This window comes from Sylvia atricapilla, chromosome Z (assembly GCF_009819655.1).
Source record: "Sylvia atricapilla isolate bSylAtr1 chromosome Z, bSylAtr1.pri, whole genome shotgun sequence".
Lineage (NCBI taxonomy): Eukaryota > Metazoa > Chordata > Aves > Passeriformes > Sylviidae > Sylvia > Sylvia atricapilla.
In genome coordinates, this window is record NC_089174.1 from 86,359,905 (window position 1) to 86,378,916 (window position 19,012).

The window sequence follows — 19,012 nt, forward strand, 5'->3', positions numbered from 1 at the left end:
TCTTGCTCTTACAGCTAAAAAGTTTTCTAATCATAAAATATATTTTTCAAGAAACAGCTTAGCAATACTTAGCAAAACTTTGCACTAGGGGTGGCCAAAAATACTCAGCAGAGGAGATGGAAATGATCTGTGCCATAAAGGCACACAGCTGGTGCATTAAAGACCCTGCTGAGGACAGTCAGCATCTCGTGAGATGGTTAAAAACTCACCCAAAACATTTAATGGTAAGAGCTTATAAAAATGCAAATACATGCCACTTTCTTTGGAGAATCACGAAGTTGCATTTGTACGTGTCTTATCAGCCTCTTCTCTGTGACAAAGTTTGGCATCTGCCTGGTAAAGTGTCTGCAGATCTATTTGGGTTTAATATTTGGAGTAAATAGTGCCTATTGACACGATTTTTTTACAGAATATGCTGTGTAAGTACCTTGTCAGTGTCCATCACTCTCACCCTTCCACCTTGTAACTCTGGGGCCAAATTTCAACCAAGGCAGAGAGCAAGCCTTGAACTGCCAGAGGGCAGGGCCAGCTGGGATCTGGGGAAGGAATTGGTGGCTGTGAGGGTGGGGAGGCCCTGGCACAGGGTGCCCAGAGCAGCTGTGGCTGCCCCTGGATCCCTGGCAGTGTCCCAGGCCAGGCTGGACAGGGTTTGGATCAAGGTGGGACCATAGAAGATGTCCCTGCCCATGGCAGGGGGTGGGACCGGATGATCCTTAAGTCCCTTCCAACCCAATTAATTCCATGATTCCATGATATTTACCAACACATCTAGCACTGACTCATGTACTGCTCCCACAGCCAATCCTGAAGGAATGGTTGTGCCTCAAGGGCCTCTCTGCTCCCATACGAATGAAAAATCCAGGTATTCCCCTCTGTTCCAAACACCTGCCTTGCTGTGTACAATTCATTGTAAATGGCTGTGAGGCCAGAAAGACCAAAGAGCCATGAAACTGTGAGTGCTAAGGAGTAAAAGAAATACATTAAAAAATGCATCTTCTGCTGAAGGTCAGACAAGTCTGGCTCTGGGGCTGGTCTGAGAGTGGTGTTGGGTGATGTGCAGAGCCTCTGTCTAATCCTCCTCTCTTCCTTCTGCTTCTGGGAAGAAAATGAAGCAGAAAGTTTCCCTCAGGCCATAAACAGCAGCCTTGAGGCTGCTGCAGACCAAAGTTTTTCTGGAGTAATGTGCTCTGGCAGGACCACATCCATATTACCTTGTAGAGAATTCAAACAGGAGAAGGCAGGAAGAGCAGTGAGACTCATCCCACTGGAATAGGAAAAGGGAACTGGTTAACACAGCAACCTGCAGTAAGATATTTAGATGCTTAGATTGGGTGCTATGAAAAAATGTTTCATGTCAAGGGTTGTAAAATATCAGAACAGAGATCAGAGCATCCAGGGAACTGGTAGAGTCACCATGCCTGGAAATATTCTAAGAATGTGTGTGTGACACTTGAAGATGTGGTTTGTGGTGAACCTGGTGGTGGTGCTGGGCTGATGGAAGGAATTGATTACATTAAAAGTCTTTTCTAGCAGTGATGATTCCATGATCCTATATTCCCTTCAAGGAATTGTGGCTGCACATCCAAATCTCAGCAGGAGAGAGGGACACATATATTTCCAACGATCTGGACTCTGTAGTTCTGCACAAACAAGATTTCCATCAAGAACAAAGAGGAATATCTGAGGGTGGTTAATTCTCATTCTCACCACCATCCAAAGAGCTTATCCAATCAGTTTCCACATAAGGAGAAATTGAAATTCATCACTATTACAAATCTTTCCCCAGTGTTGCCACATAAAGGAAAATTCGTGAGAGATTTATTAAAGATGTGATTGGGGAGACAGAACTGAAACAAAAAAAAAAACCAAAACCCATTCTGAGTACACAGTACTTCATGAAACACTTCTATGAGAAGTCAAATTTTTCATTAATCTTTTCAGAGGGAAGGGACACATATTCCATATTTATCATCCTGCGCCACATGCTCATGGAAACCTCCAAAGAGCAGGGCATTAGGGACCAGAACTTAATTTTATCGCCTGCTGGTGTCTGTGTTGAGCAGTAAAAATGGCAAATTATTTGCAAAATTATCAGGCTCCCTCTGTGCCTCAGCACTTCTCAAGGGAAATAACGTGCTTAGAAATACAGATGTCACCAAGATTAACTTCCAGTTCCTGAGATTTTGCCTGCCTGACCTGAGTGCAGACCATGGCTCAGCCAAGTGCCAATCAGCAAACAAAAATGCTCACGTGAAGCTCCAGACACCAGCTCAGACACCTCAATGGCATTTCACTCACCTCGTCTGGGGGAAGGGTCAACTTCACCCTCCAAAATATGACTCTCAGCCCAGCAAGGCAGGACGACTGCTAAAACTGAGTGTGGCTGTTTGTACCTCTGACAAAATCTGTTCCTTGCAAAAATAAACAAAAGACACCCCGTCAAGGAAAAACAGTGTATTTTATCCCTTATTGGTTCTAAAGATGCAATAAAACCCAGAGAGAGCTGGTTTTCGTGCATGAATTTCGCCAGTCCCTCAGGCCTGCAGCACACCTTTTATCTGTATCTTGTATCTGAAAGGCCCTTAATTCATCAGCATCTCTGGAGTTCTCCCAAGGCAGAACTGAATCCCAGGAAGTCAGTGGAATTCCAGACCCTCCTGTCCCTGCCCTGTGGGACCAGCTATCCAGGCAGCACAGACCTCTGTACAACCCAAAGGTTCTGTTATTTTTTGTCTCTGAGGTCTACAGAAGTCTGTATTCACCTTCAACAAAGTGCTCATGCCCTCAGCTCTGGGCTAAAACCTGAACTTGCTAAATCAAAAATTTTAAGGTGTAGAAAAAAAGTGAATGGGGTCTGAAATCCTCCTTATTGGCAGCTTTAGCACTGACAGCCTTGCAAGCAGCATCTTCTCCGCCTAAAAAGGTGCCTTTGGCAGCACTTACACACACTTAATGTAGTATCTTACCTCTCTGTGATGGACAATACTTTCTTTATGGATTGCAATGTTTATTCTTCTAGCCAGATCCATTGGGATGACTAAAAGATGACTGAAGATGTAGAGCGAGAAAAAAACCAAGTGTTATAAAATTTCCTGACTGCTAGCTCTTCACCACCCAGGAGCAGATTTGGGTTAGCAGTGCAAGGGAACAAACAACAACAACAACAACAGCAAGGAAATCAGAAGATAAATAGAGATTCATAAAACTTTCATTCCAAGAGATGCTTCCTGCAGCGCCTGTGCTGGGAGAAGGGAGGTCACCTGCCCTGGCTCCATCTGGCAGTGCCCACAATCCAAAAACATCTTGCTGGGCATCCTTGGGAGCTCATAAAAGCAGAAGAAACCACTTCATCAGGAACGCAGAGCTGAAATCTGACGCTCAGTACCGCACCAGCACTGCTGAGGCCAAAAATACAAGCTGTCAATATCAGTCTGAGGAAACACCAGCAGAAGGGCCATTTATTATTTCCCCTGTTTCTTCTGCTCTTTCCCTAAGTGCCCACTTCTGGGCACTGTCAGACTGCGATGAAACATCTCTATAATTCACTACGGCTTTTTATGGAGACTTTCTCAGAGCCAAGGCTGCAAATGCCACTGAGGAAAATGACGGATGCTGCAGGCTTTAGGAAATTAGCCATTTTTTGATTGCTTGCTTAGCCGAGCAATTTGCAGTGTGATAGACAGAAATTATATCATCCAGTGTCAATTTGTCTATTCATTTTTCCCTCTCCACATGCTTCCTCTCCTTGATTGAATAATCACTAACAATAATCACAAGCATCTGGGGGAAGGAAGTACATCCATCAGTTTTAATGTCAGCAAGAATGAGGGCTGATTCTTCCAGTGTTAACCACAGCCCTGCATCTTCAAAGTCATTTACATTTTCCTTATACCAGCACTAATACCCAGATTGTATTATTTCTATTACGTACTCCCATTTCAGTTTATAATCTAGGAACAATGGGATGGCAATTGGGAAAATACCCAGTTTCAAAAAACAGATGGTTGTTTCATCTGCTATCATGCATTACCACAAATATTTTTACATCTATATTTTAAGTCTCTGAGAATATTGATGGAAGTGTAAGCTTGAAAGTCTGAGGCTGCATAAGACAGACCAGATCCAAAGAAGATGATTTTATATGAAGGATAAAGACATTAAAGGACGTAGATGTTAGGAAGGTGTAAGTAGGCAAATCCCAGGGATTGCAGAGGCTTTTCAAAGGCTGTCTGTACACAGACTGCTACTTCCAGTAATAAATTACCTTACCATGTCTAGATATTTTATAGGCAACATTCCAGAACATATACTGACTATTCAGTGATCAAACTATCAAATTCTTAATTTGTACTGTTGCATAACCCTAAATATATATATATATGCAAATTATGCTATATCATCATGTAATTCCACAGTGGCATTCTCTAGTTTTGTGAACCAATTTCTACAAGCCAAGCTTCCAACTCCCCATGTTCAGAGACACAGAACACCAGAAAATACAAAATCAGTTTGAAAGCACAATAAGTGGCCCAAAGATTGCCTTTCCCAGAAAACTGTTAAAGTGGTTTGTTTATTCAATAGAATTAAATCATCTTTCAAACACAGTGACACAGACCAAAAAAAAAACCCAAAAACCCAAAAAAACAAAAAACCAACAAAAACATCAACAGCAACAACAAAAAAATCCAACCAAAACCCTAAAAACCCTGATTACTGTTCTAGTTATGGCTTACAGCAATTGATAGGCTTTCTATCACAACCATAGTACAGCTACAGAAACAATAATAAGCCAAAATTACAAGGTGTAAGGTTGACAAAATAAAGGTCAGTCAAAGGACACAAGAGATTAACATCATCATAAAACCAACATGACTGCATGGATTTCTCCAACCCCACTGCCACTGCCTTACAGAAACAATAAACATGAAACAGCTTTATCTTTGTCATAGCCCAAGCTCCCCTACAATGAAGACACGAAGTTTTACTCCAGTATTCCCAAACTACGCATTTGTTTCCCATCAGGTGAAAACCAAGGATATATTCAACAGGCAGCAGCTGTTCAGTTCAATTTACATGGGCTCAGTGCAGAGGTTTGGTCAGGAACCTCATGGTTGACAGCAAAGAAGGCCAAGAAATAAAGTAAAAAATCACCACATTTTTGACCTGCCCCAGAGAGAGAAGGAAGTTTTCCTCCTTACCTCATCTGTAAGGGGACAGGGAGTAATGCACACATAAGTGTGTATCACTTGGCCAACACAAGGTCAACAAATAGGGATTAATTCTGCCTGTTCCACACTGCTAAGAAGACAGTATCCAGAGTCTTCACAAGGCATATGGAGCACTGGAGATACTTCAGTGTCTTGGTCCATCAGACAGTTTCAGGTACAACCAACATCTTGAGAAACAGCCAACACAGTATCTGATTTTTCTGGCTTGTCACTGTTTCACATGCTAACACATTTTACAGTGATTAGTACAGTTAAAAATGTACATCAGCTTACCCAAAGATCAAACACTGAGAACATCAATGGCTTCTAAACAGAAAGTCAGACATGTTGGTAACATATTTACATCTTTCAATCCTTGAAGCACTGAGGCAGATTTGTCTTTCTTTAAGCTTCCTACTTTAGCCCAGTCCCTCATTTCTGATCTTTCTTGGATGCTCAGAGCTTTGGGGAGCATTGGAGGTGCTGACAGCCTGGGACAACCTAATGCCTCTTGTACATTTGGATTTCTCTCAAGTTTATTTTAAAAAGCACTTAAGTACAATTTCAAATAGAATCTTTTTTTATTTTTTCTGGTTTTTTTTGTTTTTTTTTTTTTTTTTTTTAATACCATGCAGACAACACAAGATGCCAAGAAGGCTCACTCACATTAGACAGGATGATAACAAGACACAAAATGATAATAATCTGGGAGGGGTTGTTTGGGTGATGCAGGTTATTGGCTTGACTTACAAGCACTGACATAAGGCCTGAATTCTTTCTGCTGAACCCAAAAGTGAATGTTGTGGTGGCTTCAAAGGTAGTGGGCTGCATCCTGCCTTGAACACGTTCATATCACTGACAAATTCCATGCTGGTATTTTAAAGCAAGCAGAAAAAACCCTCTTTTCCTGAGGCCTGTGGTTCACATACATACTGCCAGGTACAGAGGGCTCATGTATGATTTACACAACTACGATGAAATGCTTTGCATAGATGAGTTTGAAAAGATGAATTGATGAAATCTGGAAGGGAGAGTGCCAGTCACAACACTTCTGCTTCCAGAGAAGCTTGTTCTTTACTCACACCATTAAAAAACATGGTATTGCTGCTGCACTACATCTAAAGCATGCTAAAAATTGTATCTGAAATCAAGTGAGGGGAAAACATGAGGCTGCTCTTCTTGCCCTTTCCAGAGCACACCAAAATTTCCACAGACTTAACTGGATTTTGTAAAGGCCCTAAGCATAAATACTGACTTCTTTATTCCTGAAACCTCAGCTCACTCTAGAATTTCCCAGGGAACTTGGCCCTTTAGGGATTGCCAAATTTTGCTGTTCCCTTTTTTCCTATACTTGAAAAAGCTCCAAGGCTCTCTCTACACAGTCAAATGCGAGAGAGGTCAGGGGAAAAGGCCCATTTCAGAGCCCTCCACTACCCAAGCAGACAAGTTGACAAGCCTCTGAAGGTCAGAAAGGACAGATTCCCTACCTGTCAGTGTTTTTGCCCACCTCAGTTTCCCCCAAAAAGCAGACACTGCTCCTGGCTGCCAGGGAGGGCTGAGCACGGGCAGCCCACCCACGCAGCTGCGTCACCACCAGCGCTCCTGCCTCCAAGGCTTGAGCAATGCTTCCACTGATTCACCAAACACCCACGGAGGGGACTATTCCTGGAGCTGATTTCCTTCCCTCTACTACATCTGGCCATCCTGAGGCACCTTTTAGTTCATCATCAGCCCAGCCTGCAAGAGGGTAGATTTCTCAAGGGCTGGAGGCGCCACTCCTCGATTGCTGCAAGCAGTGAAACTTCATCTCTTGGCTCTGCTGTGTTATTCCACAGCACTAAAGGCTCTGGAGCAGCGTTGTGCTTGCAGTCTCCTATATTCCCTTCACATTGTTTCTCCAGGAGACCACTGACCTGCTCAGCACCATGCCTCTCCTCTCTGAGATGGCAGCGAGAGGAGCTGCCACGGCATGGTTCTCCCTTTTGCAATTCATGAGCTGGCTTTGACAACTCTGTTGCAATCACAGGAAATATGCTAAAATATTATAATGGCCCTATTGCCATTGAAGCCATTCTGTCCAACAGCAAAGTTGGATTTCATAAATCAAAAGCAATCAGCTAAACTGTTCCAGCTAAATACTTCCTTCCCTTTGATGACAGCACTGGCAGATTCATAAGCCTCCTCTGTTGACCTGACAATAAAAGCAATCCTAGTTATGATTTCCAGCTGAACTTGCATTGCCAGTGTATGCAAATATCAGGAACTTCTTAAGGGATTCTCCTAAATAATGTGAGGAATTGAGGATTAAGCCATAACATTTTCTCTCTCCCTGTCTCAGGCTTCATATCCTCAGCAGCACAGCTGAGATTACAGCTCAAGCTCAGGATGTGGTACCAGACAGCTGACAGCCTTTCTTCATTGACAGACCAGAATTATTGGTGGGGGAGATTTCTCTGGGGCCTGAAGCTTTTCTCTGTGAAAGTACAATGTGCTACACACATCCTTAGTTGCAGCAAATACAACTGAAAGTCACTTTTTATCACTCAAGTACCACATTGTTCAAAGGTTAAGACTGGACATTTGGAGCTTTGAACGCATGGGAGAAGGGAAAACAAAAAAACAGCTCCAAACTCAGACAAATGATTGATGTCAAAAGAATATTTTCTTACGCTCCGCACACAAAAGAATGATGGCAGAAAACAAGGAGGATCCTTCTTTCTGCAAAAGCCCTTCTACATATGGCATTTCTGACAAATGCCATAGATTTGCAATCATTTTTTGAGCAACACCTGAAAAATGAATTAGAAAGTGAACACGTTGGAATATGCATTTCATCTCAAGGACTATTTTATATATATGTTTCATTAACTATCTTTCTGGCTTGCAAATCACTCCTTATATCTAACTGTACACCTATGTACACCTTCACAAGAAATATCTGGGCCTGATTCTGCAGTCCCTACACAAATAAAATACCCACCCACCTGAATGGGAGCTCTTTTTAGATAAATGTGGCAAGATTGGGCCTTTGGTGCATACGTGCAAGTATCCTGCACACACTTCTTAAAATCATTAAAAAAATAGAGTAGCTATAGATTTATAAGCAATCAAAAAATCTAAACACAGTAAAACTGCACTTATTACAGTGAATTTACATTGCTGATTTATATGAAGCAAACAACAGAAAGGAAATGTCTGTGACTCTGTAATTACAGATTAACTGTAAATGCAGTTTTGCTTATCCTTTTGTCTATCCAAAAGGATTTCTCGCAACTAAAAAGAGGGATTTGCACTATTTTTATCAACATATGGATGCTTCTCAAGTGCTTTCCCATCCTTTTTGAAATGCCTTTTGCAACCTATCAGACTCCTTCCAGTGGTTTTTGTTTACTTCGATCACCCTAGCAAAGAAAAATCTCTTACTAAAGAAGGTAACCTTAGCAGAGCAGCAGCAGCAGAAAAGGAAACCTGAAGTCGCTACTAGTCCCAAACTCAGGCAGAGTAAGGAGTAAGGGGTCTAAGTACCAGCTTCAGTGTCATTACTTTTATCATAAAACTTAATGCACAGCGAGACGGCCAACCTGCAGTGTCACATTGCTCTGTAAATAGCATTTTCATCACAGCACTTCATTGTCAAAGCCCTTTGCACACAAATTCACAGAACACAGCAAAGACAAACATCTCTTTTTGCATATTGAATCAAGGAAACCATTTCACCTGCAGGGTCTTGAGTGTGCTGCCTATTTCACAGGTAGACAATACGAGGGGGTGCTCAATAACACGCAGTGTAACTCTAAGACCTAAAAACACAACACCACAAATAATATATTAAGTTTAAGCACTGGTCCTTCACCTGCCCCTGGCTGGTGTTTCCCAGGTGAGTTCTGACACCTTCATGAAGGATATGGGTTACTTCTAAGGCAATCAGACCTCAGGAGCCTAGTGTAAATTAAATACACTCTCACATACCATTCAGGTCACTGCTGGCCAGCAGGGACTTCTGAAATTGTGACCATCGTGCTTTCACTTTTTTTGTGATCATTTTATCTGTAGTGTGAGCAAGTTGCAGAGCTCTCAGCATAGCACAGAGGCTTTTAAAAGAAGCTTTGTGCATCCATGCATTACAAAATCAAAATCCAAGTCCATATTTGGATTTAAATCCTCTTCCCCTCAAAAAAAAAAAAAAAAATCCCTCATACAGAACTTTAAACTTCAAATCCTTGATCAAAGATCTTGTAACCTGTGTAAGACAAGGCAAGGCAGCAGCCTTAGTACTTCAGACTAAGAACTTAGACAGGGAAACTCTGTTCATTTAACTATGCCAGCACAGCTGGAACAGCAAACCTCACCTCCTGTGTATGCAGTCATACCAGTAGGAAAGGGCACATACCAGCAGCCTACTACAACAAAATAAACTCCAGCAACTTGTGGCACCTTTTCTGCTTCAGAATTTTGTGAACAGTAGCAGGTGAAAAATTAGGCTTGGCATACCTGACAGAGCTACACTGATGACATTTTAACAATACACCACCGGCCCTTTTGCTATCCTAATAACATTTTTAATATACAAAAAACACCACATTAAGACATTTGACATCTCAAGAAGCATAATTTTAAAATAAGCATCATAATCTAAGCCACAAAATAACTTCTCTGAATTTTAACTTCATTTCCTGACATTAACTTATTACAGATACCTGAAAGTGTTAACTCAACCTGCACAACAGTGAATCAACATTCAGATACTTTTACAAAGTCTTTAATAAAAATCAATGAGGAAATGGGTTTTTTTTCCATCTTATGCTGAACCAAAAAATCAACTTGTAAAATATAACTATGTTATCCCCTTGCTCTTCATCTCAAGAAAACCTTGTGAAAGAACTTGCTTCTTCAGCAAGGACTCCAACGTGATGCTGAAGATGGTGACTGTAGGAGGACGTGCACACATTGCCATGTGTTAGCCAGATGGAAAGCATCACAGACAAGGAGAAAGGAAGCACAATTAGCAGAGGAGAACAGAAATGCAAGATGCAAGAAGGAAGAAGAAATAGTCTCTAAAACAATACCACAACATGATTCACACAGTTACCTGTTGCTGTGAATGGGAGTTCAACATTCTGCTCTATCCTGGCTGAAAAATTTTGTAAAGTGATTTTCTTTATTCCTAACACATCTATCTGCTATTTTTGATCAACACTTTGTGACATTAGAGTACGAAGATTTTAAGTTATATATCCCCATTAAGCTATAATGCTAAAGAGTATTTTCAAAAATCTAAAGGCCAGAGAACAGAGCGTTCAATAAAATCTGGCAAAACCCCAAGGTACTCGATTTGGAAACCTATGTAAAGTCATATGGTCTATGCTAAAATTCTCCACCTCTGTTTTTCCTCAAAAGTTTGGTGCTTTTCTCCATAGTGAAATGACAAATACATTAATGTGCTCTATTTATCCCTAAATGTATTGTAAATGTGCTTCTTATCTGATTTGCTTTCCAGGACAGCGTGTACCCTGGGGCACAGCAGTTTTGCTTCTCCTTACACTGTTACGGACCCAACTCTGCTAGCAGGAAAGATGCTGGTATCCTAGATCTCATGGGATGCAATGCCTTGAGGAAATTCATATCAAACAATTATTGCATAATCTCGGGGTACGACAAAAACCTCCTACACCTCACACAGGCCATCGAGCTCCTGCCGCGCTCTCACAGTGTCCCCTGTCAGCTGCAGGTCCCCGTGTGAACCCGCAGGATCCCCTTGCTGTGCATGTGGAGGAAGTTGAATATCTCCGAGGGCATGGCGTGGAAGCCGGGGCGAGGCTTCACGTTGTCGTAGTAGTGGTGAGTTATAAAAATCCCTGAGGGGTTCATGGGGAAAGCCCAGAAGCCGAAGAGGTGCACCTCCTCGCAGAGCTCCAGGGCAGCAGTCACCAGGATCAGCCCGGTGCTGACCCGCTTGGCCCGCACGCCCTGGCCGAGCCAGTAGCGTGAGACATTGATGAGATACTGGGGGTGGAAGTAATAAACTGCCTGCTGGGACTCGAAGTCGTCCAGAACATACTTGACCCGGATGGACACGTCCGTGTTGCGCGTGTTGTAGAAGGCCGGCAGCAGCACGGACGCGTTCTCGTACACCTGCAGCACGTCGTAGAAGGGCTTCCTCCACTTCTCCAGCTTGTGGAATCTGAGGGGGAGAGGGTGTGAGTGATGGTCAGCCCTTGCTTTGCTCTGCTGTTGTAGGCTTTCATGTTTTCGAGACTTGCAATTGCAGCTAATTCTAAGTTCTTCTGCTTTTTCTATTTCTTTCTGAAATTTCTTTCTCTTTCACAGCTTTTTGAAAGTCTTCCTACCTTCAGTATTTTCCTACTTTCAAGCCTTGCAATTGCAGCTAGTTCTAAGTTCTCCTGCTCTTTCTGTTTCACAGCTTTCTGAAAGTCTTCTTAGATTTAATATTTTCCTACTTTCAAGTCCTTTAATTGCAGCTAAGTTCTCCTGCTCTTTCTGCTTTTGTTTCACAGCTTTCTGAAAGTCTTCCTACCTTCAGTATTTTCCTACTTTCAAGCCTTGCAATGGCAGTTAATTCTGAGTTCTGCACTTTCTGTTTCACAGCTTTCTGAAAGTCTTCTTAGATTTAATATTTTCCTACTTTCAAGCCTTGCAATTGCAGCTAGTTCTAAGTTCTCCTGCTCTTTCTGTTTCACAGCTTTCTGAAAGTCTTCTTAGATTTAATATTTTCCTACTTTCAAGCCATACAATTGCAGCTGATTCTAGGTGGTCCTGCTCTTTCTGTTTTCTCACAGCTTTCTGAAAGTCTTCCTACCTTCAGTATTTTCCTACTTTCAAGCCTTGCAATTGCAGCTAGTTCTAAGTTCTCCTGCTCTTTCTGTTTCACAGCTTTCTGAAAGTCTTCTTAGATTTAATATTTTCCTACTTTCAAGTCCTTTAATTGCAGCTAAGTTCTCCTGCTCTTTCTGCTTTTGTTTCACAGCTTTCTGAAAGTCTTCCTACCTTCAGTATTTTCCTACTTTCAAGCCTTGCAATGGCAGTTAATTCTGAGTTCTGCTCTTTCTGTTTCACAGCTTTTTGAAAGTCTTCCTACCTTCAGTATTTTCCTACTTTCAAGCCTTGCAATGGCAGCTAATTCTGAGTTCTGCTCTTTCTGTTTCACAGCTTTTTGAAAGTCTTCCTACCTTCAGTATTTTCCTACTTTCAAGCCATGCAATTGCAGCTGATTCTAAGTTCTCCTGCTCTTTCTGTTTTTTCACAGCTTTCTGAAAGTCTTCCTACCTTTAGTATTTTCCTACTTTGAAGCCTTGCAATTGCAGCTAGTTCTAAGTTCTCCTGCTCTTTCTGTTTCACAGCTTTCTGAAAGTCTTCCTACCTTTAGCATTTTCCTACTTTCAAGCCTTGCAATGGCAGCTAATTCTGAGTTCTGCTCTTTCTGTTTCACAGCTTTCTGAAAGTCTTCTTATATTTAATATTTTCCTACTTTCAAGCCTTTTAATTGCAGCTAATTCTAGGTTCTCCTGCTCTTTCTGCTTTTGTTTCACAGCTTTCTGAAAGTCTTCCTACCTTTAGTATTTTCCTACTTTCAAGCCATGCAATTGCAGCTGATTCTAAGTTCTCCTGCTCTTTCTGTTTTTTTAGGAGGTTTAACTTGAAAATTCTGTGCCTTTCTAGTTGTAATTGGCTCAGTGCCAGCACAGAGCATTGACTGGGCTTGTAGAGAGTAACTCAAATCTTGTTGATTTCATTAGGGCAAGGGCCAAATAGCCCATCTGAACTAATAAGCATTGAAGAGAAAGAACAAAGGTGTTCCATGCCTTTTTAGGTGTTGTAGCAAGCATGAGACTTATCTCTACACTGTGCTCAGCTTTGCCTTTGTTTTTGTATTATTTTCTCTCCTCATTAAAACCTTTTTGATTTTTCAAGACACACTCAATCATGCCATCTTACTAATTGATTTTAGCTGCTCCTCTGCAAGGGCTGGACCCTCAGAGGTGTTGGGAATTCTCATAATGATGCTTCAGTTATCAATGGCAACGTACTTGGATTTGTAACTGCAGCATCAGCATGAAATGTAAGGTAAAAATTCAGGGCATAAAAAAGTTCATAATAACCTAGTGGACATTTCTGATCATGTCTCATTTCTCACAGTTTTAGCAGGAGTATGTAATTTTTCCAGGCTATATAGTGCACTGTGCAGCACAGAGCTGTATATAAAAGTGGCGAACACCAAAGCTAGCAAGTGTTTAAAGTGTCTAACTGTAACAGTTTTAAAAGAAATCCATAATTAAACAAATTAATTAAGAAAAGAAATACATTCCCCCATCAAGAAAGGAAAGTGGTTATGAGCCTCAGGGTCCCAAATATGACACAAGATAGCTTTGGGGCATTACCAGATTTAAAATTAAAATTACCTAGTCAATCCTGTCTACAGTAGTTTCACTGATATTTCTTGAAAACCTGTGACAGTCTGTGTTACTTTATTTACTTCATGATCTTAATTTTCCAAGGTTAATGATTCTGATTTTATGACTTCAACTTTTGGATGGGATCCAGTTTCTTTCACCCTAAATGTTTCTAAGACCTTTGACTGGGGCTTGTAAGCAGAGGAGGAGAAGGATGGCTCTGTTGTTTTTATTTTAGCTCATTGCCTTTCCATTTTCTATCATCAAAGTGCAGGTTTAAGTGTTTAACATATTTCTACAACTTGTTACTTACTCAGTTCAGAATGAAATTTATGATTCATAGTGATAGTGTAAAGTAGGATTTGGGAAATAATACTGTGTAACAGAATTAAGTTAAAGGTAGGTTTAGGAAATCAAGAGAAATTAAAATACAGAAAAAACCAGAAATAACCTCTCAGTGATTATACTGGGATTGACAGTCACGACATCTGTCTTCACCCCAACGTCCATGAAGTATTTATCAGATATAGGAGGCAAATTGCATCTGTGAAAGAGAGAAATTAATAAGAAAGTTAAAAAAATTTTTACACCTTTTCAAGACTAGAAGATATAAGATTAATGTCTGCCAAGCAACAAATCTAGAAACAGAGGGAGAATTTAAAATTGTGACATGCTGATGCCCAAACTGTGCAATAATGTTACAAGTCCTTGAGGGGTGTGTGAAGATCTCTCTTGTTCCCTCACCTGTGAGAGATGACCCCTCTTTGCAGGTGTAGCCAATGCCCATCTTTTCTCCTTAATAGCAATTTACCTATTTACTCTGGCAGTTTAGGATGCAGAATGGATTGAAGCTCCAAGGCAATCAGCCTATAAAATCAAAGACTTGCTCAGCAGCAGCTGAGATGTATTCAATAATTAATAAACTATATCTAAAACACTGCCTTTAAGATGCTTTGGTTTATACCCGGGAGAATTTAGGGGAAATGTTCCACAAGAGACAAATCAGCCCAGACCTAATTAATCCAAAACCATCTGCATCACTTCCTTTTCCATTTATAAGCATCTCCCAACACAGTGTAATAACAGCAATTCTGAGTCTACAAATTCATTACAGGACATAAAAGTTATTGGAAATAAATTTGTGAGATTTGCAAGCCTTGACTTTGCCCAACCTCCATTCACCTTGGCCTTGTCCTAGATACATCATCTCACAAAATTTAGAGCATCCCTCAAGAGATGCTGAAGTTACTGAAATGCACACTCACAAGCTACCACTCAAACTTTGTTTGAAAGGAAATCCAGCTGAAAAAAACCCTTCAGCATGTGTTTTTAGGGATAAAACATGTGGCCTGGCAGCAGGTTTTACACTCAACTTAAGATAGAGTTAGGCACTGGGTGACACTTTGAAAGCATTTTGAAGATATCTGCAAGTCTCAACTAAAACCATCACTGTGAAGACCCCCACACCTCAAAAACACTACTGTGCCTAAGTCTTATAGTTGTCCATATTTCTGAAAAACAGGGCTGAGCAAAAACAGGTAGAGAATTGTGATGGTATTTAGGGTAAGAGATGCTTACTCTTTCCACAATAGCACAGTTTAGCTGTCAGGATAATTTCTCAGTCAAAGAGAGAGGACAGTTTGGGGAGCAGAAGAATGCATAAAATTCCTTCAAAGTCCTTCTCACACTTAAAAAGTTCACATCCACCTCACAGATAGCCCATCTTTATCAGGTCAGAGAATTGTTTTTGGCTATCCTTTGCACAGACAATGCCATTTCCAGACTTTTCTCTGCTGGGTCATGCAACTCAAGTCATTGGGCATCCCCAGTACCACCTAGCACTGGGCACTGTGCTTATTAGATTATATTTGAGGAAGGTTTTCAAATAACCAGCTTCAACATTTCTGAGCAGGAAATTCACACCAAGATTAAGAGTGACTGACTTTTTGAAGGCAAGAATGCCTTATAAAAATTGTCCCATTTGCACAAACTGTGATTTTTGTCATAAGACTCCAAAAACTCATCCCTGCCAAGAGAGCACTCCCATCTCTAAATTCTCCCAGTGTTTCACCACAGAGCTCTGCTCTGGCCAGTAGATGGAGACAGACAATAACTACTAGTAAATGCAATTCTGGTGCACATTTTATATATTCTATTTTACTATAGCTAATTGCCTTCAAAATTTATTTCACAGAACAATCTTGGCTGCGTGCTGCTGGCCACAAGAAAAGGTTTCCCCAAGTGTCCTGAAGGTATCACTGAATGTAATCAGAGCTCCATAAGCAGCTTGTGGAATGTTTTAAATTATTTCACTGGTGACCAAGATGATGATTCCTGATAATTTGGGGACTGATGACTGGAAAGCAGATGTGTTCAGACCTGACCTTGAACTCAAGCTTTACTTTAAAACTGATGCCAGCAGACCTTGAGTTTTAAAACAGTGGCACATATTTGCAGATAATCCACATTTTGGAGATGGCAAACCAGGGATATCTTTGGCACTGATTATTTATTGATATTCTAGTTCTGACTAAACCTCCATTTAATTGTTACTGTTACCAAACACAACCCAATTTCTAAGTTTTGTAATAACATCTCCTCTTTTTTTACCAGTTTTGATACAGTTCAAGGAAGGGTACCAGTGGTAAAACAGGACCTTTACTAAAAATTCTTGAATATAAATGAAATTTCTCAGACACATTTCAGCTTTTGCTTAAAAACTTGCCATCTCCATGTGTGACAAGGGCTGGTCCTTTTGTCCACACTTACAGTTGTGGTCCAACACAACAGCAGGTGATCTACAGTAGTTATTTAATGCATGTAGAGTACACTAGGCTTTTAAGAAAAAATAATGTGAAACCTGAACTTTCTCACAGACTTTTTTTTTCATTGAAAACTAAGATAATGATTTTCTGTAAAGCTGGAATAAGAGGCAGACACAAGGGTCTGAAAGCAATGAATACTGAATGTAGGACTTTGATATGATATCAAATTAAATTAAGACTGCACTGAACCAAAATCTGATCTAATTTTTGCTGCTGTGAAGTCAGAGAAATAAATTAGTTTTTGCACAATTATTCTAAACTGACAACAACACGCTCAAGATCAGAAAATAGGCGAACTGAAATAAAGAGATTTTTCTTTTCTGGAGAACAAGTCATGAATCTGTGAGCTAGTGGTCATATGCCATGACCCAGGCAAAGAGCTTAACAGGATTTAGAGAGGGATTAGTCATGCATATGAATAGTAAAAAAAAAATCTTTCTCATATATATTAAGGATTATAAAACTGCTGCTAGACTGTCTTATCCAGGTACCCTCCCTCATCATGGGACATTCCAATTTATGCAAAACCTGGATAATTCCACATATAGTGAGGAGCAATGAATATGTTCAACCTTTAAAGTTATTCTGGTGGCTCTGGAGCCCCTAGATTGATTATTGATTACACTAAATCCTGTTACTGAGCACCTGAGCTCTGCACGAGTCCAGAAACACACCTCTGAGGCACATCAGCTGCGAGCTGTTAACATCTGACCAAGCTGCTTGTCACTCTGCAGAGGGTGTACCTCTGGCTCAGATCTGCCCCAGAAAATTATTCCAAGGTTCATAGAATATATAGACAATAGCTTATAACCTAATGTCCATAGAAGGATAAATCTACAACCTCAGTGGCAGGGGATGTCCTGAAAGAAAGCATCAGACTTTGCCAATATGTCAGCGATTAACCCCGTGGAGTTATAGAGAAATAATGCCCCAAAGCTTAATTTTTTTAAAAAAATATTATAAATTAAAATGGTTTGGGGTTTATTGGTTTGGGTTTTTGTTTTGTTTTGTTGGGGTTTTTTGTTATTGTTTTTTTTTTTTTTTTTTTAAAACGTGGCCTTTTGTGCAAGAAGCAGGCTTGACACAGCCAATTTAGTGAATGTCACTTTTCCATGTGAGAAAGAATATCTTTGCAAAGTTCTATTTGTCATGAGAAAAGGGAAAAAAAAAAAAGAAAAAAAAAAAGAAAAAAAAAAGGGGAATGGAGGTGTGGTGGTTACCGAAACACGAAGTCTGCGCTGTCGATCTCCCGGCCACATCTGCTGTTCTTCAGAATTCCCCCATTCCCAACCACTGCACACCTCTTAAACTGGGAGCGGTGGTATGGCATGTCCTGCAACACCACAGCAAGGAAACAGTTAAAGGCCCCAAAATTTGGGGCCAACAAGTCTCTTTTTCACTTTTTCCTTTTTTTTTTTTTTTTCCTCTGCAGCTGCAGCTTGATGTACTAACCCTAGGATGTTGACACTGGTTCTGGGGTGCAATATTCCCTGTGCACAAAGTGATGGGACATTTTACTGTGCAATTAGAGATGGCACAGGCAACAAACTCAAGTGGAAAAAAAAAAGCAATAACCTGTTCTTTTTCCTCAAGTTCAATAACATAAGGAGTAATTTTAGATGTTTGCTTTCCCCTTTGATTTCCACATGAGGGCAGAAACCATAAATTAGCGTAGCTCAGGCAGTGTTCTCTGAGCTGCCTGAAAACTGCTGGCTCCTCAGGCTCTGGTGTCCTGCTTTTGGGAAGTCTGCACACAGAGCTCCAGGGCAGCCAGTAAAGCCCAAGAAGTCTGTCAGAGAGCACATCGCAGAAAGCAGCCAAATTTTAGTGCTTACCAACTCTAATTGCACTAATAGAATTAATGATTATTAACTGGCATCTGCACCACCAGCACTGCATTTGGTCAGACACCTTTTTGGACTCATGGAGGATGCATCTCCCTGTGATCCTTGGGCAGAATCCTGCCTTCACACACAGAGATGCAGCTGCTGCCAGAGCCAGAGAGTGAAAATCACATCTTGAGAACAAACTGGGCTGTTAGGGTGAGAGGGCTGTGACGCAGAACTGAGCCACACTACACCTTATGAATATGTAAGGATGTGCTTATATAAGCATGAGAGTGCTCGTTTTTGGTACATACATATTTTATCAATAATCTCATGCTGTAAAGTACAGAGGGATGCAGGAGTGGCTTGACATTTCTGGGTGATTATTCCCAGGATCCTTCCACGGCATCCATAAGCCATGAGGCAAAAAGGGCATGCAATTACACCTGTCTGAGAAAAGCAGCAGCTGTCTGACAGGGAGGAAATATGGAGCTGTCTGTGCTTTATGCAGTGATTTCTTAACACAAGGTGCCTCGGCAGCCCTGGAAGAGAAATCAGAAGCCAGGTGCCCATGCTTAGCACAAGGCTCTTGCCCCTACAGAATTGCTGCTGTGTTCTCAGCCCTTTATTTCCTACCTGTGCCAGGCTGCAGCCCTGCTCCTATGCAGAGGGTTGCTTTGGTCACTGCCCAGTGACTCCCAAAGGCATTTTGGTAGGTAATAATGCCTTCATCATACCTGGGCAAG

General features: G+C 41.1%; 1 protein-coding gene across 1 annotated transcript in view; it reads right to left on the bottom strand.

Moving 5' to 3' along the window:
• Positions 1-6,960: 6,960 nt before the first annotated feature.
• The window catches only part of ST8SIA5 (ST8 alpha-N-acetyl-neuraminide alpha-2,8-sialyltransferase 5), a 46,609-nt gene continuing 34,557 nt past the window's right edge, over positions 6,961-19,012 (bottom strand). The window contains exons 6-8 of the mRNA XM_066338553.1: positions 17,661-17,773; positions 14,067-14,159; positions 6,961-11,388 (exon numbers count right to left, since the gene is read on the bottom strand). Coding sequence (XP_066194650.1) covers positions 10,926-11,388; positions 14,067-14,159; positions 17,661-17,773 — 669 coding nt within the window. The 3' untranslated portion in view covers positions 6,961-10,925. The remainder of the gene's footprint in view (positions 11,389-14,066; positions 14,160-17,660; positions 17,774-19,012) is intronic.